The sequence below is a fragment of the Enoplosus armatus genome, chromosome 8, assembly GCF_043641665.1.
Source record: "Enoplosus armatus isolate fEnoArm2 chromosome 8, fEnoArm2.hap1, whole genome shotgun sequence".
Taxonomy (NCBI): domain Eukaryota; kingdom Metazoa; phylum Chordata; class Actinopteri; order Centrarchiformes; family Enoplosidae; genus Enoplosus; species Enoplosus armatus.
This window is the reverse complement of record NC_092187.1, coordinates 9,805,409-9,830,787: the sequence shown is the minus strand read 5'-3', so window position 1 is coordinate 9,830,787 and position 25,379 is coordinate 9,805,409. Positions and strand designations below refer to the sequence as shown.

The following is a 25,379-nucleotide window of genomic DNA, read 5'->3' as shown; positions in this document are numbered from 1 at the left end:
TCTAACACCTCTCATACCTGGTCACTGTTATTGGCGCTCTCCTCTGCTCCTTTGGTGTCTGGAGGAACCAATGGGGAGGTGAGATTCAGGTAGCCCTGCTCTGACGGTTGGTGCGTGGAGACAGACGCTCGAGTGCCGTCCACCAACACACGGTCGCCCACCTTCACACGGCAGATTGCGTCCAGGATGTCCAGCGGGTCGCACGAACCTGACGTCAGACTGGTGACACAGGCGTGGTGAAAAATGGTAGAAAAATCACACACAAGCATCCACCTATATGTAGACCTATCAATGTGTAATATGACGAGAATATTAAGTTGTGAATTCTTTGAAGAAATAATAGATAATTAAATAATTTTTAGAAAACAATTTGTTTTCTCAAAACCGCCTTACCTTAGCGTAGATGTATGCAGGATGCCATCGCAGAGATTATCGGAGGGGAGCACTTTCTTGGTATTCTGTTGATCATTTGAATCATCAGATCATCAGATCAGATCAAAACACATGAACGTTTTTTATTACAACAAAAGAAAGGACATGTCACCCATTTTACATGAGGTCAAGCCACTTCTCTTACCTTTAAAAATATACAGCTGTGACAGAATCCACCTTCCACACTCAAAATTATAACTTCTTCATCTCACATCACTAACGCGCTATGAGTGGTATGTCCCCTTAGGGCATAAAGATCTGTATGATGTTACCTCCAGGCTGTAGAACGACTGGACGTTCCTCAGGGTGCGCTCTAAGGAACTGACTTGATTGGAGAGCTTCAGGGTTCGATCCTGAAGTTGTCTGTTTTCCACTTCTAAGACGTTGACCCTAGAACACAGATTAATGTTCACACTCAACTCACAAAACCTATTTACCCAGTGTGACCTTTATGTCCTCACTAACAGAGGAGATTAATGACTAATGAATGATTAATGATGCTTTGGTTGCTTTCCTGTGGTCCAGTCCACGAGGCATCCAAACAAACACTATAGGGAACAAACTTAAAATGAAACCCACTAATCACTGGCCTTTGCTTTTTACAGTTTTTCATTAAGTCGTTTTCCAATATGACAATAATATTTCAATACTTGGTTAAGAGGGTATCTCTTTGATATCCAATCATAATACTTCCACTTGGCAAAAAGGTACTGTCACTTCAAAAGAGCCAGCAGCAGGTATGAGAGTAATAAGTGATTCATTAGTGTGATTCATTAAGACACCTGTGTTGGACAGTGGAGGCGGTCCTCATGCCTTTGCTTCCCATTTCCTCTGCCTCACTTATCTTCCGCAGCAGCTCCCTCTTCTCCTCCAAAAGCTTCTCATTTTCCTCCGTCACTGTATGGATCCTCTCCTTCTCCTGGAAGCCACCGGGGAGGAGACGAGAGGAAGAAATATACAAAAAAATATTTAGAAAATATTTTTCAGGCACAAACATCTCTTGCAGGATATTCAGAAGTCTACGACAGCATTCTGACCTTGTGGGAGAGGCTAGAGGCCAGCACCAGGTCGTTCTCCAGTTTCTGGATGATGCAGTCCCTCTGCGTGGTGGCCTTGAGAAAGACCTGCTTAGCCTGACGCAGCTTGCTCTTGTGCTGACTCTGCTTTTCGTTGTACTTCCTGGTTGGAGGAACAGAAGAAATGAACCACAAGAAAAGCAACAACTTCTCAGTGATTACCGAATTATTCTATAACCTTATTCAGCTGATCAGAAACATACATGGTCATTTGATAGCCAGGGTACCAGAGTTCATTTCATAATAATGTGTTCAATGTAAACATTTATATTAGTGCATGTGTGTGTCTCACCTGACGTGTGTGTCCAATTGGAGGAGAACTTGCTGCAGCTCCCCCTGCACTCTGTCACACTCCTGCTGACTGGCCACCAAGTCCTCCTGCAGTCTGTGGCTCGACTTCTGGCTGTCTCTCGCCTGGAGGACATATGTAACACACGTTTCAATCTGAATTCTAACTGGATTACACAGACTTTGAAGCATTGGTAAATATAAATATATAAACAATAAATATGGCCACCCGGTTAATGTGAAGACTGTGTACACTTTGTAAAAATGCCAACCAAAAGTCAAGCAGCACTAAATGATTACAGTTTTTGAAAAAGCACAATAACATATACAGCAAAACAGATTCTATCACCCTGCTTGCAGGAATTTACTGGGTTGCAGCTGCTGATTGAAATCTTCAGACTGCTCAAGATAAGAAGTAGACATTAAGTGACAGAGCTCACAGACTGTACAAACACTGTTTTGGATATGAGCTGTCAGCACAACACCTCTGAAAAAACTGTCACTTTATATTACACTCCAATTAATTGATGAGAACAATTTGAATCCTATAACTGAAATTACATTGAAAAGCTAAGTACAGATTGAGAACTTGTCAGTGGATTTAAGTTGTGAATCACGTTTGAGCAAACTTTTGAAAAGACATATTAGGAGTGTGAAAGGTGTCTAAAAGGTGACATCTGATGAACTGTTGTACCCTGTTCCTTACCTCCTCTCTGGCCTTGCTAAGCTCAGCCTCCAGGATGGCCAGACGGGTGTCCAGCTGCTGGACACGGTGGCTGAGCTCTGCATTTGTCCTGGTCATGGAGGCCTCCTTCAGTCTCAGAGAGCGCACCTGCTGCTGCAGTTCCTCCTCACGCTGCTCCAACAGCTTCCTGAGATAGGATAGAAAGATGGTAAACAAAAAGAGTGGATCAGAATCAGGCTCTAAAACCTTCTTGGTTATAGCACTATTACTACTTCTAGGACCAAGTCAAACTGGGCAGCATCAGCAGCACTGCAGTGTGTGTGACCTGGTGATGTGCTCCTCCTGCTGCTTGGCTCTCAGGGCTGACAGGGTGTCAGACAGATCCCTGCTGTCCCTCTCCAGGCAGCTGCTCTCGCCGGCCCGGGCTTCCTCAACGCGCAGCTGGTGCTGGGCACTCTTTAGCTGCTGCTGCAGTTCCAACACCTGCCGTCACAACAGAGCCACAGGCTTCACTCAGTGAGACAAACAGACAACATGAGCTCCCAACCTCAAATCCATTTCCAGAGTTTCCCAGGATTTCCTGGTGTCTGACAGAAATAGTCTACAATGTTGGCAATTAACCAAAAAAAAAAAAAAGAAAAAAGCCAACTTTACAACTTCTCTACAGCGACAAGAATCATGTCCCAAGATGTCTTCACAAGCTAAGGGGCAACTGCTTCTTCTATGTACTCAATATTAAGTTACAAAGGACTTCAATGTAAAAATTAAAAATAAGGCAACCAGTTAAGTCTAGGTTTGCCAACCTAACTATGAGAACGTTCATATGGAATTTGTAATTACAAGCCAATAACACGCAATATCAACAGAGCAAGAGCGCCACATTTAACACCAGATTAGATGAAAGCGCTGATCCCTGTGGAGAACTTGCACCAGCACTGACCTTCTTGTCAGCAGCAATGAGCCGCGCCCTCTCGGCCTGCAGGTCCTCCTGCAGACAGGTGGTGGCGCTGCGGTTTGTGGAGTTGCGTGCCAGGTCCAGCTCCAGCTCCCTGATTTTCTGCTGCTGACGTTCACACTCGGCCGTCTGTGTGTGAACGCTCTGCTCCACCTGGACCAGCTTGGTCTGGACCTGCTTCAGTTCTGCACAGAGCTGAAAGAAGCACGTGTTAAATGTCAGAGGCATTCTGGAAATTCCAAATCTGCTTCAATCAAATACCAACCTTGAGTTTTTCCTGGTCCAGCAGGGTGTTGTGTCTCTTTAGGTCCATGCTCTTCTCCTTCTCGTAGCGCAGCTCTCTCTCTGCTGAGGTGAACAGGCTCTGTGCCCTTTGCAGGTCCTGCTTCATCTGTTTAGCCTCCTCTGACTTCTGGCTCAACACCGAGTCCTGCGACTGAAGAGGGAAATGAGAGAGATGGTTCGGATATGTTTATGCTGAAGAGGAGTGCAGATAAATACAGGTAGCCAGGTAGTGTCCCCCAGCTAAGACTTGTTGTGGCTGTTATGAATAATCAAGTAAATCCCACATGCTCTCCATAATTTGAATGAAGACTCAAATTTTGTAAAAAGCACGGTACTGCTGGAATTGGGGGACCTTTTGTGTTAATCATCAGCATTTATTATAAATGTAAAAGAGAGGAAGCTTGCCAGAAATGATACAGGCTAAGCTATAGAAATGTGCCCTTGTTTACCTTCATTTGAGGTTATGCAATAAAATAATACATCAAATTGTCTATTGCCTAAAGTATGAAAGTATAATGTAGCTACTGTGATATGAAAAGTTAAGCAATGAAAATCCATGTAATAAACTGAAACTCATAAGTACTGGAGACAGTGATTATTAGATATTTTTGAACTGAAATGCAGAAACAGCATGGCTGTCAGGGCATGTTGAGGACATACGTACCTTGATGCGTGCCTGGGCTTCATTGACCTGAGCCTGCAGGGCCAGTTGGTGCTGAGAGGCCAGCTGCCGCTCCGCCCCCAGCTTGGTCTGCAGATGATTCAGCTCCTGCTTCAGACATGAAAGCTACGAACACAACACACACATATATATGAATCATATATGATCCCGGCAGAGGAAATTCCCTTTGTGCTCGCCTTCCTCTATGAGCAGGTCTACGAGACAAATCAAACTACCCTACAATGGACATGTAATCCAGTTACCTGATCCATGGACTCATCCTTGGTCCTCTCCACCGGACTAAGCCTGGATTCTATATGAGCTGTGTGCAGTTCAGGCTTCTGGCTGCTAATAAGGCTTTCCTTTGTAGAGGAGAGCTGCTCTTGATGCCACTTGAGCTGCGCTTTGAGGCGCTGTATCTCGAGCTCCAGTCGCTCTCTTTCCCCCTCAGCGGTCAGCTTCTCCTGGACACTGGAGCTCAGCTTGGCCTGGAGCTCAGCAGTCTGCAGCCGCTCAGAAACCATCTCATTCCTGGAAAATATGCACATTTATGCAAAACAAGTAAGCTCCGGTGTTTTCCAGTCTTATCTTGTGACTGTGACACAAAATAGATAGAAGTACCAGTTGTGGCAGTGGCATCACTTATGTCCCAACAATGATCTATTTCAACCCACATGTCTCAAAAATACTACTACATGAGCCACTACTTCACTACTCTGAACTGACAACAACCTCAAGGCGCTGTGTGCCGTCTGGAGGCTGCCGAGTTCAGCAGTTAGCCGGTCAGCGCGCTCCTGCAGCTGGTTGACCTGAAGCCTGTTTTCACTCAGGTCCTCCTGGGCCTGGTTACTGTCCTTGCAGCGTTCCAGATCGCTCTGGAGCCGGCTGTGGGCGCGCTCCATCTGGGCCACCTGTCAGGCAGAGAGGCAAAGACATAACGATGGAGAGGAATTCATTTTAGAGGCATAAATGTCAAAATGACACATGCTGTAAATTCATGTTTACATTTTGATCTCCTGACGCTGAATATACAATATTTTCATATCATGTTTTTCTGTTTTCATGCTCTTTTTATTAAACACTAATTCTTCGTCAACAATTGCAATGGACACATTTTTGCTTATTAACATTATGCTTTCCTGTATTTCCTGTATTTAATAACCATTTACCCGTGTAGCAAGAATGTTCTCCCCAGTTTCATCATGTTTAAAAAGGACTGACTTATGCAAGGTGTCTTGTAAAATTAGAAGACTTGAACAAACCTTTTCCTCCAGAACAGCTTTTTCCCCCTTGACTTGTGTGAGACTCTTGATCAGCGTTTTCCCTTGTTGGCATTCTGTCTGAAGGCTGTTGACCTCAAGTCGCAACTTCTTCAGCTCTCGCTCACCTATCTGCAAAGCCTTTGGTGAAGAGAACGAGGGAATTCTATGCAGTTTCTGTGTGTTTGTAATACACCAGTAACTCTTTGATTCAGGACTAAACCTTTTGAACTATAAACTGAATTTCACATATTTGTGTAGCTGTGGTGTTACATGTGGTGTTTACCTCCTTGTCTTTTTTGAGGGCGGCCTGGGCAGCACTGAGGTCAACCTCCAGCTGTTTCCTCCAGTCCTTCTCCTCAGTCAGACGAGCATCTAGCAGAGCCAATCTCTCCTGGCTGCTGTCCCTTAGGTGCTTCACACATGGTGACAGGGGAACAAGGTCAAGGTTTAAGTTCATTTGTGTATGGCAATGTGAGAGGACACTATAGTAAGAATTTCACTGTGCAGTAAAAATTGTTTCTATTTTATTCTATTTGATCCACATGAGATCTTTTTGGTCAAACTTGGGATACTGTAACAGTTTCTTTCAACTTTTAAAACTCTACTTTATAAAACTCAGTTTATTTTACATTTTAAGCAGGATTAGGATTACATCTCTTTGTGCTTCAGAATGAGCTTTGAATAAATCACAGTTGTCTATTTAAATTTGTGTTATTTGAGTTGTTAGTGTTGCTGCGTCGACACACCACTGTGAAATGAACACAGAGGAAACATTAATGATATTCAAAAGTGAGTCATTTCTCACCAGCTGTAAATAGGACTCAGTGGCTTTGACCTCTTCTCCGTTCTTCAACATTTTTTCTTGGGCATCCTGCTTCTTCAGCTCTGCCTCCAGGCCTTTGATCTGCATTGACCAGTTAAGATTATTACTCAGCCATTAGAGAGACTGTTTCCAAGACTAAATTATCCTGTCTGAGTTCTTCTAGTCAAGAACTGGCATTAATGAATGCCTGCAAAACTACCTTTCTTCAACTTCTCAGGTGAAAGTAAATAATCCATCAATCTTTTATCAAGTTAAGAAAATGAAGAATTTAGCGCTGCTCATTACCCTCCGATGGAGTCCCTCCAGTTCTCCCTCATGGCGATGCCTCTCCTCCTTGCTGGCATTCTGGGCCTCCCCCAGCAGAGCCTCCAGCTCCTCATTCCTCTCCTCCAGCTCTTCCTGTTCCTTGCGTAGCCTCTGAAGTTGCCGTTGCAGCTCCCTCACCTGTACAAGCCCGTCTTCCATCGCCTCACGACACCTGAAACAAATCAGAAAGAGCATGAATTCATCACACTATTAACCAGGATGCAGCTGTTGAGGAATGAATGTATTTACCGTTTGTGAATGTTATCCTTTTCTTGGGCTGACGAGTCAGCTGACAGATTGTATTGCGGTTCACTGCTAATGCTCTTGTCCTTTCGATCTTCTTTGGATTTAACATCTTGGTCTGCATCGTTTATTGCCAACTGGACAAACACAACATCAAACAATGTCAAGCTGCTGCAACAACATTTTGATTTATTTCAATAAAATAAATTCAGTGAAATACCAACCTGGTCCACAAGATTTTTCTTCTCAGACTCTAAAGTGCGGACTCTGTCCCTAAGAGCTCTGTTCTCAGCATCTAGTCTGTCATTTTGCTCTTTAGCTCGCTGCAGCTTCATCATATCTGTGAAGAGACAAAACAATGACCACGAAGATCTAGAAAATGTACATTAGACATGAAATTCTATTTTTGTTTCTGTCTGTTGCTGTTTTAGTTACAATATTATACTATATTTTACACATATACCATGTAGTAATTATGATGATAATACCTATAGCGCACCACGACAATTAAGGCAAGGTGGCCAATTTGTCCTGAACGTTGGATTTGAAAAAATGCGAGAGCCACTGGAGAGGGAAGTAATAGCGAGTAAGGTAGTGTCTTTAACAGTAACTTCTGTCCAAATCAATCAAATTTAAAAGAATAAAAAAGTATTCAGAAAAGTCTTTCATTAAGTCTAACATTATTTAAGTTTCTTGGTCTGACATTAATTCAAATATTAAAAAAAGAAAATGTTTGTTGAAGCATTTTATATTTTCCTCAATAATGACTACATTTCCATTCAACGAAAACGGAATCAGAAACATCCAGCCCTACTGGCAGAACAGTCAAATAAAATCTCCAAACAATGTGGCTGGTGTTAACGTCACACACTGAATGGCAGTTTTTAAGTTTTTAAGTAAGTCTGTCTCACCACAGTGTTTCAGTTTGTCCACTTCCTTCCTCAGGTTCTCTACTTCTTGGACAGTTCCCTGTAGCTCAGACCCTGAGATTATAAGAATATTTTGAATTCTATAAAACTGAATATATGCTTTCTGCTCATTCATGCCATTTAAAACATTTGTTTTAAAGTGACAAAAGTAATACAGAGTAGGGGAAGACATTCAAGCTACTGTATGTGGACATTAAAACATTCTAAAAGTCAGGGGCAACCAGTTGCGTAGACCAGGGACTGGGGCTGCATGTGTAAATCTGGACATGTTTCTTACAACCACTTAATTAATGTGCAAAAACAATATACAAACGTGTACATAGTCTTTAGAAACATCACATCAAAGTCTAACGTAGACCCGCAATTCTTTGAGGGTCACATACTGTAAGTCTTTGCAACATACCGCTTGGGTCTACGTTGTTGTTTTTGGCAGCGTCCAGCTCATTGGTGAGTCTGCGGATATCCTGGTGAGCCATTGCCAGCCTCCTAGACGCCTCCTCCAGGTCCCGCTCCAGCCGCTGGCGCTCATTGCGCTCCTGGGAAATCTCCTCACTGTGGGCCTGATGTAAAACAGTGAAGCGTGGACGGTTAGAGTGGGAGGAGTGCAACCGGAGAAAAGATTGGTAGTTAGACGAGAGACGCAAGTGGCCCGGCATGCTGTTGTAAGAGACATGCATTCTGGAGGTTGAGATTCATCATCATCATCATCATCATCACTGCAGGCCTGGAAAGGAGCGTGGGCATTGAGTTATAATCTTACATGTCAGCATTCACCTGCATAGAGAGACCAGTGGGACAAAAAGCACATGTGCCACGACATGCGATTACTGTTTCACCCATTTCGAGCACTCATCAGTTGTTAGAACATTACATTCACAGATATGTTACTGAGACGAGCAAGGTTGTCTGCATCAAGTGGTCATGCATCAAGGCATACTGTCAGCGTGGAAAGTATTTCAAAAAGTAGTACCGCTCTGAAACAAGCCAGCGATGCCCTTTATCACAACATCAGGGTTAGTTACTCAGTTAGTATGAGCTGTGAGGTGGAAACCTACGGGGGTAATATTGTGTTTGCTCTGACCAGACCTGCGCAGCCCAAACAGCTTCTTCCATGGACTCTGGGATGAACACTGCTGAGAGGAAAGACCCATGTGGGCAGAATCACAATAGACACTAGATAACTATCGCCTGGTGTCCCTGTACTTTAACTGGAAACATTAGGTTGTTCTTTTCTTCACAAATTCAACCTGAAGTTATACAGACCTGTAGGGCACACTGACAGTCACCTCACCTTTGTCATGTTATCTATGGTTTTCTGCATATCCTCCCTCTGCTGCCTCAGCTCCTCCCCCATTGCGTGGCGAATATGCTCCTGTTGCAGAGAGACTCACTTAACCACGTTTATATGGTCTCTGCATTTGCCTTGCATAGTTAACCATTATATTCCACTACAACTATGAAGCCTTTGGACAGGTTCACATTCATTGTTCAAGATGGAAAAGGCTGTGCACCTTCAGTGGAAGCCTCACATTTACAGCTCAAATGATGAGAATGGACTACACTACAGTACATACTATATTAGCAGCTAAAACATTTCAAATGGACTTGTGTGGTTCTTTTCCTGTGAATAACTGGTATTCTGAGGAAATTGAAGAGCCCTCTGATGTACGTAGGTCAGTCCTTTACCTGGTGGTGGACTTCCCTCAAGTTGTCAGTGAGGCTCTGACTCTCCAGTCTTCTCTCAGCAGCCTCCAACCTTTCCAGTAACGTGGCCCTCTCCACCAGCAAGTAAGCCACCTGCTCACTGGGGCTGCTCAAGCCCATCTCCCCGAGGTCCTCCTGAGCCAACATCTCCGCCAGCTCCTTGCTCTGACTCTCTGGAAGAAAAGGGGCATTTTCACAGGTCCATAGTTTCTCTAGCAGGAGTGTGAAATAACATTTAGCACAAGATAGAATAACAACAAAACAGTGTGCGAGTATTGCTGTATGGCAGCTGATTTAGAGTTAATATGTAACTCAGGGAAGGCGTCTTTTAAATATCCTGCTCAGGAGAGAATGCCAACATTGCACTACATTTGCACTGAATTCACCTTGTTGTTGTCTGATATGGTGAAGCTCTTGTCGCAAGTGTTCATTGTCTCTCTCATAGTCTGCAGTCAGACACTCACGCTCTTCCAGCAGCCCACGAATATGTGCAACATAGCTCTCCACCTGACGGACAAAAATCCAAAAGTAACTCAGCTGTGACTGACATACCCTTTAGAGTAATAACACTGTCCTGTCCTATAGGACTGGAAGCTTGGGAGCTTTCCATTATACACAATCAGGTCGAGAGGTCTACGACACTGCTACAACAGTTGTTGTGTTCACCTCCTTCATCTCGTTGGCCTGCTGGGTACGTAAGGTCAGCAGCTCCCGGGTGGCTGACTGACACTTCGCCTCACTGTTGAGCAGCTGCTGCCACAGGTGGCGCTGCCGCTCCTCAACACCAGCCCCCGGGGGCAAGCCATCCTCCTGAAGCCGCATGGAGATCTGGTCCAGCTCTGTCCGCACCTGAGAACCCAGAGAAGTACTTGTGAATTACTTACGTCTGCAAAACAATGATCCAACAAACTATCCTGCAAACTACAGCATCAACAAGCGTTCAACATCAAGGTTGTCTGGCTCGCTGAAAACGGATCCATTTCCATGACACATAGGAGAGGGACACAACATCAGAGTGGCATGCCAACACTAAACACCTGTTGCTTAATACAATAGTGTACTTTGTAGGGCTTGTAACCTGAGCAAGCCCCCCCATGCAGCATTTAAACTACTCCAGGAGCAGACACTACTCCAACAACATGCAGTATATTGTCACAAGCTTGGTATCAGGTCTCATGTACTTCAACACCACACCAACTGGTCTTTGCTCTTGCCGTTGTGGAACAAATGGCTAAAAGATCAGACATTAACTACAACCACCATCCTAATACTGGGGAATGTTGGCTATGGGTGCAAGATTTAGTCACTTTAACAGCCACTTTTGCATGTAAATCATGCATTTTTACAGTAACTTATACTTGTTAAACTGCAGAAATTCCTAGCAGACACTGTGGGCAGTGGACAAAAACTGTTCCATCAAATACTTCTGGTGTTGAACACTGGAACAAAGCCTCTCAACAGTGACTGGCATTACGTTATCTGTAAGCAAATTAACAGCTATGCAGCAATGTTACCTCTTCATGATCCATGGTCATACATTAAGTTTGATGAAACTGCATCTGTGAATGATGAACTTTTTCCTCTATGGTGAAGATACTGATCCAAAACAACACATTTAGCCTACATGGTATCCCATAAGACACACAACTCAGTGTGCAGTGATGTGTCAAAGATCAGCAGATCCTCAAACTTCATCACTCCCATTGTTGTTGCAGTTCATCCATGACAACGTCTCTTGTCCTTGAGTTCCCCTGTAAAAGATGAGATGCTTTAGAACAATGCTGTCAAGTCATGTTAGGACCTGCAGTCGCAAGCTTAGAGATTAGACCAGCTACCTCAGCTTAGACAGGCAGAGGCACACTCCGGTTTATCAGCTGAGTTACACTGCATCACCCGAGGCTATGCAAAGCTTCAAGCTCATTAGCTATGTCTGATCTGCAGCAATGTTTGGTCTGCTGTTATGTTATGATGAGGACTTTAACATGGTCAGCAATAAGGGTAACATCTCTATCATCGAAGCAAGCGTCTTCCTGCCCTGCATTTGAGAGTGTTGCATTTAACTAGCAACAAAACCCATAGCCGTTACTAATTTCCTGCAATGTTGACGGTCCTGCTACAGTTATTCCCAATAAGTAACGACTCTCACCTCATGTGGGGTTATGAATCTTTAATTTCCAGCTAACCACTCTTCCCAAAATGTCTGACGAGGAGGAGCAAACGAGGGTTATTGTAGGAAAACAGCCACTTGCATTCCTTTTGGCCACGCAAGCTCACTAGTCAGAAATATGTGGTTAGCTAATAATAACACATTTGCTGACCATGCTGTGCTATGATAAGCTATCTCAGTAAATAACCAATACTGATAACTGTGGCTACCCGCAGCGCTAGCTAGTTAGCAAAGTTTGTTCCAAAGTTATCGTAGTGTACTTCACATTCAGCTAACGCTAGCTCACTAACGGTAGCCATAGCTTTCTCCAGCGGCCGCTTGGCAGCAACTGGTGACCGCCGGAAGGTTTTCGTTGTAATAACTGAAGAGTCGTCCTTAAACGCTTACTTCTTTGAAGTGGTGAGGCAGAGCATGCAGTGTGCAGTTAAAAGTTTTACTCACCTTTCAATGAGTAAAGGCGACAAGAAAGCCTGAGGACAGGCGTGGCGGAGTGAATTGGCTTCTACTAGCACCTAGGCAACGGACCGTACCATTCAAAGGATGCAGGGGACAATCGATCAGGAAAGTTGCAACCAACCAACTGGCGGTGTTCGTTTTAGTTTAAAAACATTATCCCAAGGAATATTGTTGTCGTAAATGACAGCTTTACAATTTGGCACAAGAAATAACCCTAACCCTAATCGAGCAAGGTTTGACCCGAGGCTTAGCCTTTTTTTTGCAATTAACCTATCTTCTAAATTGGTTTTGTCCTTCGCAACCAGGTAGTAATAAAAAAAAATGTACGTAAACATGCAATCTCTATCAACATCATGCTTTATTCACTGTTCTCAGTGGTAGTTAATGGGCATTGCCTTTGATTAAGCTTTAATCATAAATCCATTTAAACACCAGGGGGCGACAAACATAACATTAGTCTTTTAGCATTGAGCTCAATCACCCTATAATATTTTAAAAATGATTTATTTCTAAAGGATGGAGAGGTACAGATATTACTCGAAACTTTTTTCAAGAACAGAAATACTTTTTTACTTTTCTTTTTTTTCTTTTTATACCTAGATGTAAATGTATAATTAGTGTTTTGAAACTTCATAATTTGTTGTTTTTTTGTTTTTGTTACCTCCACTGATCCTACAACATGAGCTAAGGCATGTTTGCATGGTGGTGCCCCGCCCAGATGTTTTCTGTGTGACCAATGCACCCTGAATACTCACAATGTTCTAGTGTAGAAATGTGAACTATGTTGCAGCTGTGTGTTTATTTTTCATATCTGCCCAAAGAAGACTTGGATCATGAATGGATGAGGTATAGTAGAATGCTCATTATGCCGAAAAGCATTCCAAGTGGTCTGTTTACAGAAGAGGTCTTTTCATGTGGTTTTATGTGCCTCCACTGCCCACATGGGTGGGTCTCATTTGAGTCTTTTTTGGATGGCGATGTTGTACTGAGGGACTACGAGGCAGAGCAAAAAGGGAGCTCTGTTCTGCACAGAGGAAATGGGCGTTCTCCTTGGAAAGTTTGGATGGAGTGACTGAAAAAACAAAGGGGGTGTGGCAAGGCTAGAAGGAGAGGACCACCAAGAGGGGCACAATGTTGTAGAGTGGAGAAACTGCTCCTAAGGTGCTCCTGAGATCTGATTCAGACAAACAGGCAATAAGGCAATACCAGAGGTAAGTAGATGTTGCCTTGACTTTTCATGGAATTTCAGTGAATATCTTGTTAAATCTTGGTTTCATTTAATGTCATTGTTGTGATTCTTGCATCACATCTCCTAATAACACAAGCTCTAAAAGAAGCAAATCATCATCATGCTAGTATGCACGTTTTTATTATTATCATAACTTATTTTAATAATCCTGCAACAGAAAAAAGATCATGTATGTTACATGTCATGTCTTTGTAATATGTGTATTTTATTTGATTCCTTACAAACAAAATGCTTTTTTTCATAACCATTTGCTTTGTTTTTAAACCATTTTCACATCATTTTTTACCTTTCATTCACTTTCATGTGATGGATGAAATCGGGTGTAATGACATAATTTGACAGTAATCATGACTCCACCACCCACCCAAATGGACCTCTCCTACAGATAAAGATCTACAGACAATTTCATCCTGTCTCTTATTTCCCTCAATGCCTCACAGAACTGAAATTACTGTCATAACAGCTTCGATATCCTCTTTTTGTTTGCTTGTGCTCTACTACTGTAGATACATTGTCAAATAGCTTTGTAAAATCACTGTCTTTCCCTCAGACTTGAATTTCCGCTATATTTACAAGTAGAGTCGCTTTAATGAAAAACAAATGCAAGTTGAATTACAGACTGTTTACTGTGAAAAAAAAAACCATTCAGATGGGTAGTGAGGTTAAATGGGTAAATATTTTGGATCCATTTAGAATCCAGCAGGCCCGCCCAGGTTCACTGCAAGTTTTCTGTACGATGGCAACACACAGGCCAGTCATAGAGCAGTTTTAGAAATAACTTTAACACTCTGTTTTGAAGCGTAGTGTTGCGCAATACAGAGTATACTCTGTTCACCTACTCAGATTTTCCGTGTTATGTTTCAAGGCAAAACAGGAAAGTTCCCTAACACTGACTTTCACTGTGTAACTGACAAACGTGTTCAATTGGTCACACACTGTTTTTCCTTGCTAACTGTAATGTTGGGTGCAGTCGCCAGTCAGGAAAGCCTGAATTTAAACTGTTTTGCTTGTTTTTGGCAGGGAATTTTGAAATGGCATACCTGCTTATGTTTGTGACCCTGCTGCACCTCATCACACTGGCAATGCTGTTCATCGCAACCATGGAGAAGGTAGTGGTCAAATCTAGGACATGATGTGTGTTTGCTTTAACTGTATTATTTCATAAGTGGCAACATATCCAGCTGTGTGTATCATGTCTAATCTCTCTTTAAAGTCCTGGTGGGTGTGGGATGGCATGGAGAACTCAGACCTGTGGTACAACTGTAGGTTTGACAACTCCACAGGAACCTGGTTGTGTGCATCCTCCAAAGAAACTGGTGAGCAACAATTTTATTTGAAAACCTCCTTGAAACGGGAACAGTTCTCTCTCCTAAAGGTAAAATCAGGGAACTAAGACTGTTTTTTTCCCCAGAGTGGCTTCAGGCAGTGCAGGTCCTGATGGTTCTCTCGGTGGTCTTCTCCTCGGTCTCCTTCTTGGTGTTCCTGGGTCAACTGTTCACCATGTCTAAGGGTGGACTCTTCTACTTCACTGGGCTGTGTCAAGTCTTTGCAGGTAACAGTGGAGTGAAACAATGTGCCACCGACATGCCTCTGTATGATGAGACCATTCGAAAAGGGTGACGCTTGCAAATTGAGAGAGGAGGCAAATATCTGAAGTCCATGTTTGGCAAGTAAGCTAAATGTTTAGAGACCACACCCTCTATATTTTAGGTACAGCAGAAGAATTTTACTTCTCGAGTACAAGAGCTTGTTGGTGGGGAAGAACCTGATACAGGCAAAAGTGTCATTTCATGCAGGACCATTTTTGTACCCCAACCAAAATATAAACAGTGGTATAATCATCATACAGTAGCTGTACCATAAGTTTGCTCTTAGTCATGGTTGAATTTGTCCAAATATGTATAACATGGGGGAACAGGTATTTGAGCCCATTAACTAATTAACTGTGCCTGTTATGGCAAACCTGCATTCAAAGTGACATACCTCAATTTTTTTTTAAAGTCTATATTGAATGAATAAAACCTACCAGCCACCACCACAGATTTTGCATTCCTAACCGATATGAACTTTTATGTGACAAAGTCTCAACACAAAGTTCATATATTGTGATGAATTTGTGTTGTTTTGCCCACCCTCTGTACAACATGTACAGGTGGGCAGGGGGTGGTTGTTGCTATCACTCTATTGTAGGCACTTTGACATTAATCGATAGGTATATGAAATGAAGCAGGTTGCAAACATTGCAAACTTTTCCATGCATCCCGGTCTTAAAACAAATATCATATTTTTTCCAGGGCTGACCGCCTTTTCTGCAGCTCTCATCTACACTTTACATAATAAAGAAATCCTTCAGGACTCCAGAGAACTGACTTCAGGACACTTCGGCTACTGCTTCATCCTGGCCTGGATGTGTGTCCCTTTGTTGCTGTGCAGCGGGGTCATATACATCCACCTGCGTAAGAAAGAGTGAACAGGAAAAAGGGAAACAATGTCAGCAACAGTATTGGAAAAAAAATGAATTAAATTGACTTGACTTCTTGTTCATCAGAAATGCTAACTTTGCAGGAGTCACAGTTGCCTCTGTTGTGATTTTTGCTCAGGCTTCAGTTGATGTGATTATGTTTTTGAATTACATGTGTACTGGAAAAATTGTCAGGAAAAACATTGAATCCTCAATATCATTCCAATATATAATGCTCGCCTTCTGTTTTTTCTGTTTACTCTAAGAGGTTTTTGTGTCCACTGTTGTCCTGTGCTGACCAAGGAAGGCAAATACCATGCAGTGTATTTTTCATTAGTGTTGTAGGCCTTATGAGGCATTTTGAATGGCTTTTAATTTTCCCTTGAGCAAACTGGAAAGATATATATTTTTATACCTAAAGCTGATATGTAGAATATATTCTGTCGCTGCTTGTGATAAATCTCACACAAAGAAACAGAATGTGTAGGCAAGTCAATTGTTGTTATCCGAAAATATTTCTTTTTCGTTTTTTATGATAATAAATTGCACATTTGATACCAAATACGTTTATAAAGATATCATATAAAATATGTTGTTGTTATGATTAGACATATTTTGTGTCATATTTAGAATATAATATATCCTAATGATCTACACTATGTACAGTGTTTATGTGTGTGTGTGTGTGTGTGTGTGTGTGTGTGTGTGTGTGCTTTACCATCAGAGAGGGAAACTGCGTTGCCATAGCGACCGTAAACTTACAGTTTCTCAACAAACTGGCGCATCAGCTAATTTTCTGTTGGAAAAACTAGTACCTAGCTCAAACGGGCTTTTTTTGTGATAATGGAAGCTAAACCTCATGCTTTGGACACAACATCCAAGATAATTCCACTTTCCTTGCCCAAAGGAGCGGAAAAGTTGTGTGAACTTTGTCAAAGACGAGCGAGCCTGCAATGCACGAAGTGTCGCGTCACCTTTTACTGGTAAGGTCGAGTTCTGCTAGCTAGCGTTAGCTTAGCTGTTTTACCGTGAAACGTTAAGGCGGTTCATGGGCTGTCAGGCCATTTATTTGTGAAAGCGTCATTTCCAAATGCCACAGAGGGGTAAGTCTTGTGTTCATTTTGTGAGAACTTGGTCAAACCATGTCTACGGTTTGGACGTTAGGTGGCACTGTTTTCCATATTATCTCACGGCATAAAAACAGAACACGTCGGCATGAAGATCGTTCATGTGACTGTGTCGTCGGGGGGCGGGGGTGGACATCTGAAAATGAAATTACCACAACGGTTATTTTTGTTCATGTGACTGCTGACGGGGAATTGTTGCCTGCGTCTGTTCGATCATTTGAGTTGGTTCAACGCCAGCTTTTTACAAAGGCCAACGTTTACCTTTGGCGTATGTGGACATCTCTGCAATTACAGATCATAAGATGGTGCTCGGGGAAATCCTCATTGGCACAGTATGGGGAGTGAAGAGGAGCATGTGGCAACACCCCTCACTGTGGGGATTTATGCGAAGGGATGAGCCATTAAATCCAGTCTCTTAAAGGCGGCTTACAGCCACTTACTTATTGTGCTTGCTTCCCTCTCAGCCTTAAAGATGAACTACAAGTCCTGCACATTTCTTGAATTAGATGGGACATTGTAACCTATATGTCTTTCAGCTGTACCTCAAAACAAGGGATCCAGGGGAGAAAACAATAGTTTTTATTAGAAGTGAAGGAAATACAGTACATGTTGCCAGTTAAGAGTTGAGTTAGCTTTTGTTCTTTGTCAGAGCAACATCCTCTTTATGTCTTAGGTTACATAAAATAAGACTGTAAAGCTATCATAATGTTAGGAGTAAAATGGTTTATTGAAAGCCTAATGAGCCATATCATATTATGAGGCTGCTGGCTAACTAGTCTCCAGGCTAATGTTTGTGGTGACTGTTTATTATTAGGCAGATTGAGAAGTATCATGCAAAGAAAGCTCAGCAGAGACAAGAATTCGCCCTGCGTCCTAAGAAGACCCCTTGATTTGTGTGCGTCTACGTACACACACACACACACCAGCGATGTCAGTGCTACTGTCGACGTGACGTGGCCAGATCACTGCCTGCTCACTGCCTCTGTCTCAAGTCCAGCAAAACAAATACACTGGAGAGAGCGCACATGCTCCTCAGTAGAAAGAAAAAAAATCGAAAGGGAAACCAAACAGTTTCCACAGAAGTGTGCAGGAGAGGAGAGCCAGATGAACAAAATTACAGACCGGTTATGTAATGGCATACAATTTAGTATGCCCTCTGTGCACCCAGATGATATATTCTAAATGGGATAGAGGCTCTGCTGTGGAAATGTTAGCACTTCTCTTCAAACGAACTGATACATACTGTAAAGAAACATTTCAGCGTTAATGGTACACATTATCATATCCGTCTGTCGATCTGAAGTCAGTTTGATCCACATTTATGAACCGTTCTTACCCAGGCCACTGTTCTACACTTGGAGAATAAGTTGCAACTCAGCTGTTCAAATCATAGCAGGGAAAAGAGGTTATTGATCAACAGCTTGAGCCGACATCAGCCACATTGTTCCCAGAGGGGAGATTCAAGTTTCACACAATGTCACGAGGACTCTGTGGAGGCTGAAGGGAGGGAAGGAACCTGAGGGAGAGAGTCAGTGTGGGAATATGAAAATGACATTAAGTTGCAGTTACAAAACCTTTTTTTGTTCCTCAGTGATGCAGAGCACCAGCAGGCCGACTGGGTGGGGATCCACGAGAAAATCTGTCAGTTGCTTGTGCCCATTCGCACCCAGACACTCTTCAGTCTCCAGCATGCTGGCCGCATTGAAATGCAGCTTAAAAAGGTGAGGATGTATGTGATGCAATTGGACCACGGAAACATTACAGTGTAGACATCTTTTTTTTTGAGTTTGAATCTAGTTAACATTTCTCACTGTCAAGGAAAATGCAAAGGAAAACTTGAATTCTGAAAACTATATCTCCAGGCAATGAAAGGTTTTGAATTTTCTTAGAAGAGAAGTCTGTCTAAGATTCATAATTTCTTTCTTAAAGGTCTAGTGTTAGCTTCCAGTTGTTTGGTTTTAGCTTTCCTAAATTCATACGACTGAAGTTGCCAAATCCAAACCTGAAGCACACAATAAAATGGTAGATTTAACTGTCTAACAACAAAAAACTTTGCATAGATTCAGTGAAAGTAAGACATTGTACATGTTCATGTACAATGTGCTACATTTCAGGAAACAGCAATGGAAAAGAATTTAAACAATAAAAATACACAAGAACCCTGGATCTTTGTTGACTTCACCCCTCTTTTTTCCTTTCTTTCACTTTACCAGCTGAGTGAAAACGTTGTGAAACACATTTAGTTTAAGTTGACGAGGCGGGGAAGAAGAAAAGAGTGGAGATTTACAGACTCAGTTCTACCCTTTGAGTCTTACTCCTGTGAATTGTTATGTAATACTCCTGGAAGCGGAGTCTGATTAATTAATGTAAAGGTAAAATGTTACGTTTGGTTCCCTACATAGGCAGAGCTGATTGAGATTTGCAGGTCGGTGGCTCAGAGCAAGCTGTCTGAGGGGAAACACCAGGAGGCTCTGCCTGCCGCCCAGTTCTGCCTGCGCTGTTCCATAGACGTCCATGGCCCCAGCACTGTCCAAATGGTCCCTGCCTACCTGCTGCTTGCTGAGGCCAACATGGGTGGGGAGGGAGCACAAAATGGTTTCTCAGCTCAAATTGTCTCCTTTCTCCTTCATATATATGACGTTGAAAGCATGACTCTGTGTGTGTCTGTGTGCACATATGTATATTTGTGTCCAGGTTTGGGTAATCTAGCCCTGGTGGCGGAGCTCCTGTCCCAGGCGGAGTGGGCGGTGTTGAAGAGCCCAGAATGTGGTCACACAGTCCACCACCGGCTGCACAGAAGCCTGGGCCGCCTCCACACGGCGACTGGAAACCTGGAAGCAGCTCTGCTCAACTTTGCAAATGATGTGTGTGTCATAATTAGCGCACTCTCCAGAAATGGCTTCAGTACATGAAATATTTTCAAATGTTCAATAACTTTTATATTGCGAGGAGCAAAATGCAAGCCACTCTTTCCAACTCTTTCTGCACTTTGTATGTGGTGTACATTCATTTCTCATAATGTACAACATTTTGTTCCTTTCATTTCATGTGCTCCCACCCAAGATTGGAAATCCCCAGTATATATGAATATATTTTGTAAAAACATTTCTCTGTTTTTCAGATATACTTTGCCAGTGAGGCGTATGGTCTGGATAGCACAGTGACCTGTGGTGGCTACTTTTTCATGGCTGATGTGTTTGCCAAACAGGGGAAGATGCCTGTTGCTCGTTCCTTGTACTCCGAGGTAAAATAGAATAGATATGATGTGCTTATGATGTGGCAATTTGACGTGTTGAAGTGTTTTGTGGTTTATCTTCTCTTGCTCATATTGTAGGTGGCTCGTATTTGGCACTGCCATCTGACCAAACTCCTCAAGACCCATGTCCAAAACGTCCAAAATCCTGATGTGTTGTTGAAGCCCTCTTATGGTACGTCTCGTCACATACATTTAGGTTTTGCCTATCTATCAAATTCGGACATACTATTCAAACACAGTGCAGAATCAGAAAATGACAAATTACCAATCCATCATTTGCTCCACCCGCTAAACAGCACAGAGCTCCATTGGCCTATCACTGAAAAAAGAAGGTCAACAGGACTATATTTAGCTGAGCTGTCTTGCTGTGCAATCTGAAGGCTAAACCCCAGATTTACACTAGCATGCTTAGGGCTGACTAGAGACCAGTGCTGACACATATCTGGCTGCGCAGCATCCGCACCGCTAACCTCTATTGTAGCTGTTGCCCTACATATGATGCTAAGCCTGTTAGCTTTCTGGGATGTTTACCAGGGAAAGGTGGGTGTTGCACAAACTATACAGAAGATACAGACAGAAGTACTTACAATTTCCAAGTGTACAGTGAATTTATGCCCATGGTAACATACTGTAAACATTTGCGTCTTGACTTTGCGTCTTGACTTTCAATCAGATAAAGCCCAGCGAGTTGAAGTGGACGAGATGTTAAGAGCCATGTTGGACTTTGAGCAGAACGACTCCAGAAAAGACTCGGCTCAGATTGCACTGGTGGCCCACTGCCTGGCCATGCTGTGGTTCCTGGGAGGAGACTCCCTCAAGGTGAGTTGCCTGACAAGGTGACCAGGCGTTAAAGGTCCAGTTTGGCCCAGTGACACAGTTCCCCATTACGGACTTCCTTTAGAGGGCCGTCTCAAGATGGAATTACCTGTAATTGGTAAAGCCGCAAAGATGAGGCGGGAATTAGTGGGAGTTGACCTGACTGTTTTGACACTCTGACTTCTACCCTGGTTTCTGGTCTCTCTGTAATGCCACTGGAGGAGATCTCTCATGTGTCACGCCAGCTGAGAGAATGAGGCAGCAATGGTGTAGTGAATGGGTCCATACCCACCTCTCTGGTACAGGAAGTTCTGTACCAGAGAGGTGACTGCCACAAGTAACCTCACTCTAGCAAACAGTAAACATATAAATTCATAGATACACAAATACAACACTACAATCAGTTTATGTGTTTGATTGTTTCGCAGTCATGTTTTTATCTGGTGGTTAGGGCGGGATGAAATACAATTGCAGTTTTTTTCTTCACCAACAGCTACACCAGAGTTCCTAGACTACTAGAAAATGCTAAATGCTAAAACGTATCAAGTCTTCTCTCAGAGAAGAAGCAGAGACAAAATAACACAAGTTAGCAGAGTTACTGCCTGCTGTTAAATACACACTTGGAGTGGAGAAATGGCAGCTATAGGAATAAGGGCCAGTGCTCACCATGCCAGTATGATGCCTCAGTTAACTACCCTGAAGGACATTCCAAATTATTGAAGAATATCTTTGATCTCCACATGGAAATTCAGTTTCTGCTTGCCTTCCTCCACAGGGAGGCCAGAGTGTAGAGTCAGCCTCAACAAAGTATCCTCTGTCTTCTCGAAGACACTTCTGCTGGGTGGATGCTTCTTGACATGGGTGTGTGTGTGTGTGTGTGTTTGGGTGTCAGGGTACCCTGGTTGAACAATGATTTGCTCACCCAGCCTTCAAGTCTGCTGTTCAACTGTCTCCTTTTACTTACATTTATTGAACTACAAAGTAAAAAAAAAAGGGTTAAAAACTAGGCATGGAGCTTAATTACTGCTTTTCTTCTTTTCATTTTGCAGAGCATGATGGTAATTTTGGTTGTAGTAGGATGTCTTGATATTGTGAAGGAATCATGGTTAAATTGAGTGTATCAGCCTTATATTCACTGCCGAGAGAGCTGTGGGTGGACAGGACACTAAACACTCAAACACTTGAGTAACACATATGAAATGCATATTCCCAGCTGTTCACAAATCCTAAGAGACGGCAGGAATTCCATGAATGCCACTGTAAACCTCAACAAATTCCACACTGAGCTTGGCATGTTTCCACCGAAGCATGCATAGTTTTGTCAACAGTATCAAACAATGCTTTATATCCTCAATTAGGAACTATAAAGAACAGTGTTAGCAAATCAGGTTGTCGGAAGGATAAAGAGGGATAAGTTAAGTCGACCGGGTTGTGGTTCAATTTTCAGTGATATTATTATATAAGTCAGCTTTGCTCCCCCCAGAGAGTCTAACAGCTGCAGCTGCTGTGTTTGTTTCCGCTTGTGTTTGTGTGCCAGGCACTGGGATTTGGCTGCACGGCCCTGCAGGCCAGCCAGCTGATACCAAACCATGACCTGACAGAGCCCATCCAGGGCCTGCTGCAGCTGGTGCAGAGTCTGCAGACAGAACCACATCCTGGTCCTGACTAGTCACCATACCTGCTCTGCCCTGCCCATTCCTCTGCTTGGAGATCTGAGTCCGTTTAGCCCCACACTGATTCACTAATGTAAATGTAGAAACCACTGAACTGGTAATAAATAAAAAGTTAACGAGCAAAGAGCTTATGATGTCATGTAGGGTTTATCCAGATGTTGTGAGTTGGTATTGTACGCAGATAATAGTCTCAAAGCAAGTAAGGAGGAGGAGACACATTTGCATTGGTTTTGAATGACTCATCTTTATTTTAATCTAAAAAAAGAGGGATATATATTTACATCATTTTGCACATTTGTGAATTACACGTTTTTGGGATCCAGTTTGTAACACTGTCAGAATGATACAGAACAGAATAATGGTGAGGGCATTTGCTAAAATCTTTTTTATGCAATGTTTTTGCTTAACTTGCAGTCCAGAATCTTTTCATCAATTCAACCATATGCAGATAGAATCAAAGATAAGATTTCTAATGTCTATATATATCATTAATGGACCGTTGAATTATTTCACTGAAGCATAAACATTGCATTTTCCTCTTGCAAAACAAAGTATATTGTAAACCTTTAAGCAAACCTCAGGTTCGTTTTACAATACATTTACGTAAAATGAACCCGAGGATTGCTGTGAAATCCTACACATATTATACAATTCTGAAACATTTATTCATTATATCAAAACAAAGAATCACCTTTAAAATCTCACTACTAGTGTTATTAGTACTGAATTATACAACAAAGTGTTTGATTTTTGGCATTCAGATTCAGTTTTGTGTTGACAGGCAGCAAAACATGGAAACACTTGGATTTCCGCATATTCCCTTTTTAATTTTTGAGCCAAATATACATTAGCAGCAGTTTGGAATTAAATAGTAACCTTGTGCTCTGTTGTGTTGTTGTACACAGTGACTAGTCCAGGAGGTCCTTGTATGTTTTGTTCCAGGCTGGCTAAGCACCACACAGGCCAATATACACTTTCAATCATTTCATGATTTACACACATTTTTTTTCTTTTCTTCCTTGTGTCACTAGCATGCGGTACCCATTTCTTTCAGCAGCTTCCATGCCTCGTTTCCACTGTTTCATGGCCACTGATATAAAGACCAAGCAGAAAGAAACCCACCTGAACTGGGAACTTGACTCAACTATGATCCTCAAATCCAGACAATGGAAAAGGCATTTTGAAAGCTGTTAGGGCACAGTTCAATGAACCTTCAATGGCTAGATGTGCTCTGTCTGCACATGGATGAAGTACAGATTTTAAGAACAGGGGCTGTAAGAGAGAAATGGACATTTCGCTCTTTGCTATGGCTGTTGGATGTCTTTTTAATGTCTTGAAAGGATATGTGATCTTTGATTTACATTTATGTATACAATGTAGAATGACACAGGCTTCAATACACAGACGAAGACCTCAAAAAAAAAAAGGGGGGGGGGCAACAACAACTGGAGATAGCTCACCCACATGAGCTGGGATGTGACTTTTTGATGATCAAGCCCACCGGCCCTTGCTTGTCAGGAGAGTGGACATCAGCGGATTTCACAGTTTGTTCGTCAGATACTTTCATTATATGGATACCGGACTACATCACAGTAGTGTAAATGGTGTTATTCCCTCAGTGGAGCCACTGTGATCACTTGATAGCAGGCTTAAGATAAAAGCTGCCTTTCCTGTTGTCTGGCGGGTTTAAGGTTTGGCACCCTCAAGCAGGCCCATTAAATTCCAGTCAGTTAGTAAATTCCGGCCCACAAAAAAGGAAAATAAAATCAAGCTTCACAGCGGTTTCACTTTATTGAGACAATATTAGTGCACACAAACCACTTTTTCTTTAAAAATACCATAAATTAGGAAGAAAACAAGGAACAATATGAAACAAGCAAGGAAAAAAAGTGCATGTTAACCATGGTATACACCACATTGTCTTATACTGTAGTTTACAACCTTTTTTTCATTGTTGTTTGTGTCTTTTTGTCTGCCTGTAGGTGTGTGTTTTGCTTTTGACATGTCTCTATCTCAGATGGATATGTCGTGCCTCTGGGGGTCAGGGGTGAGATCCAGGCTGCTTCCCTGAGTTGTGTTCAACAGAAAGGGTTATGAGCCTAAAAACATTGACGTCACTACGTGGAACAACTTAGGGTTTACATTTGTGCTTTTGATCAGAGCTTTAAATTATTTGTAATGGATGGCGTTTACCCCAGCGTACCCTACCTCTATGTTGATAGTTATTTCAGAAGGCGTACAAGAGGTAAATCAACAGGAACAAAAACCGTAAGCAAGAAGCTCTTGGCCACTGAAATCCCTGGATTTTTATTTTTCCTTTCTTTTCTAAAAAGGAAAGAAAAAGTAACATTCTATTCAAAGAGACTGCAAAAATATAGTTTCCATATTTTATTTGTACATCATGCCAACATATTTTGTGGGTTAGGATACTTCATTTTTTTATTATCAAAAAACAAGGTGAAAACAATAAAAGTAAAATCTACAAATCATATGACTGAGAAATTACTAACCAAATCCAGAAATAT

General features: G+C 42.3%; 3 protein-coding genes across 3 annotated transcripts; 2 read left to right on the top strand and 1 right to left on the bottom strand.

The window, feature by feature from the left end:
- ccdc30 (coiled-coil domain containing 30) lies at nucleotides 1–11,184 on the bottom strand. Its single transcript, XM_070911150.1, has 27 exons — nucleotides 11,164–11,184; nucleotides 10,316–10,498; nucleotides 10,036–10,156; nucleotides 9,632–9,822; nucleotides 9,237–9,317; nucleotides 9,001–9,078; nucleotides 8,349–8,505; nucleotides 7,928–7,999; nucleotides 7,241–7,356; nucleotides 7,023–7,153; nucleotides 6,753–6,945; nucleotides 6,450–6,548; nucleotides 5,928–6,056; nucleotides 5,645–5,782; nucleotides 5,115–5,293; nucleotides 4,646–4,913; nucleotides 4,386–4,508; nucleotides 3,702–3,872; nucleotides 3,422–3,631; nucleotides 2,807–2,964; nucleotides 2,503–2,668; nucleotides 1,801–1,922; nucleotides 1,470–1,611; nucleotides 1,215–1,351; nucleotides 705–822; nucleotides 394–458; nucleotides 1–219 (listed from the first exon to the last, which is right to left on the bottom strand). Exons 1-27 carry the CDS (start codon nucleotides 11,182–11,184, stop codon nucleotides 12–14), a joined length of 3,777 nt encoding a protein of 1,258 aa, XP_070767251.1. The 3' UTR covers nucleotides 1–11.
- A 2,217-nt stretch (nucleotides 11,185–13,401) lies between these two features.
- On the top strand, nucleotides 13,402–16,544 carry LOC139289081 (epithelial membrane protein 3-like). Its single transcript, XM_070910588.1, has 5 exons — nucleotides 13,402–13,483; nucleotides 14,542–14,630; nucleotides 14,735–14,837; nucleotides 14,933–15,073; nucleotides 15,816–16,544. The coding sequence occupies exons 2-5, from the start codon at nucleotides 14,553–14,555 to the stop codon at nucleotides 15,989–15,991; spliced, it is 498 nt and encodes a 165-aa protein (XP_070766689.1). The 5' UTR covers nucleotides 13,402–13,483; nucleotides 14,542–14,552; the 3' UTR covers nucleotides 15,992–16,544.
- Nucleotides 16,545–16,825: 281 nt separating this feature from the next.
- Nucleotides 16,826–22,850, top strand: zmynd12 (zinc finger, MYND-type containing 12). The gene is made up of 8 exons (XM_070911111.1): nucleotides 16,826–16,965; nucleotides 18,701–18,830; nucleotides 19,512–19,683; nucleotides 19,804–19,973; nucleotides 20,231–20,353; nucleotides 20,444–20,537; nucleotides 21,039–21,184; nucleotides 22,719–22,850. The coding sequence occupies exons 1-8, from the start codon at nucleotides 16,826–16,828 to the stop codon at nucleotides 22,848–22,850; spliced, it is 1,107 nt and encodes a 368-aa protein (XP_070767212.1).
- The last annotated feature ends 2,529 nt before the right edge of the window (nucleotides 22,851–25,379 follow it).

Excerpts from the sequence above, each read along its gene's own strand:
- ccdc30 (XM_070911150.1), bottom strand. The coding sequence starts at position 11,184 with ATGACCATGGATCATGAAGAG. Across the intron at positions 8,506-9,000 it reads GCAAACACAATATTACCCCC|GCCCACAGTGAGGAGATTTC; the intron begins GTAGGTTTCCAC and ends GTTTTACATCAG. Across the intron at positions 1,923-2,502 it reads TTAGCAAGGCCAGAGAGGAG|GCGAGAGACAGCCAGAAGTC; the intron begins GTAAGGAACAGG and ends TATGTCCTCCAG.
- LOC139289081 (XM_070910588.1), top strand. The coding sequence starts at position 14,553 with ATGGCATACCTGCTTATGTTTGTGACCCTGCTGCACCTCATCACACTG. Across the intron at positions 14,631-14,734 it reads TCATCGCAACCATGGAGAAG|TCCTGGTGGGTGTGGGATGG; the intron begins GTAGTGGTCAAA and ends CTCTCTTTAAAG. Across the intron at positions 14,838-14,932 it reads TGCATCCTCCAAAGAAACTG|AGTGGCTTCAGGCAGTGCAG; the intron begins GTGAGCAACAAT and ends TTTTTTCCCCAG.
- zmynd12 (XM_070911111.1), top strand. The coding sequence starts at position 16,826 with ATGGAAGCTAAACCTCATGCTTTGGACACAACATCCAAGATAATTCCA. Across the intron at positions 19,684-19,803 it reads GCTTGCTGAGGCCAACATGG|GTTTGGGTAATCTAGCCCTG; the intron begins GTGGGGAGGGAG and ends ATTTGTGTCCAG. Across the intron at positions 20,538-21,038 it reads GTTGTTGAAGCCCTCTTATG|ATAAAGCCCAGCGAGTTGAA; the intron begins GTACGTCTCGTC and ends ACTTTCAATCAG.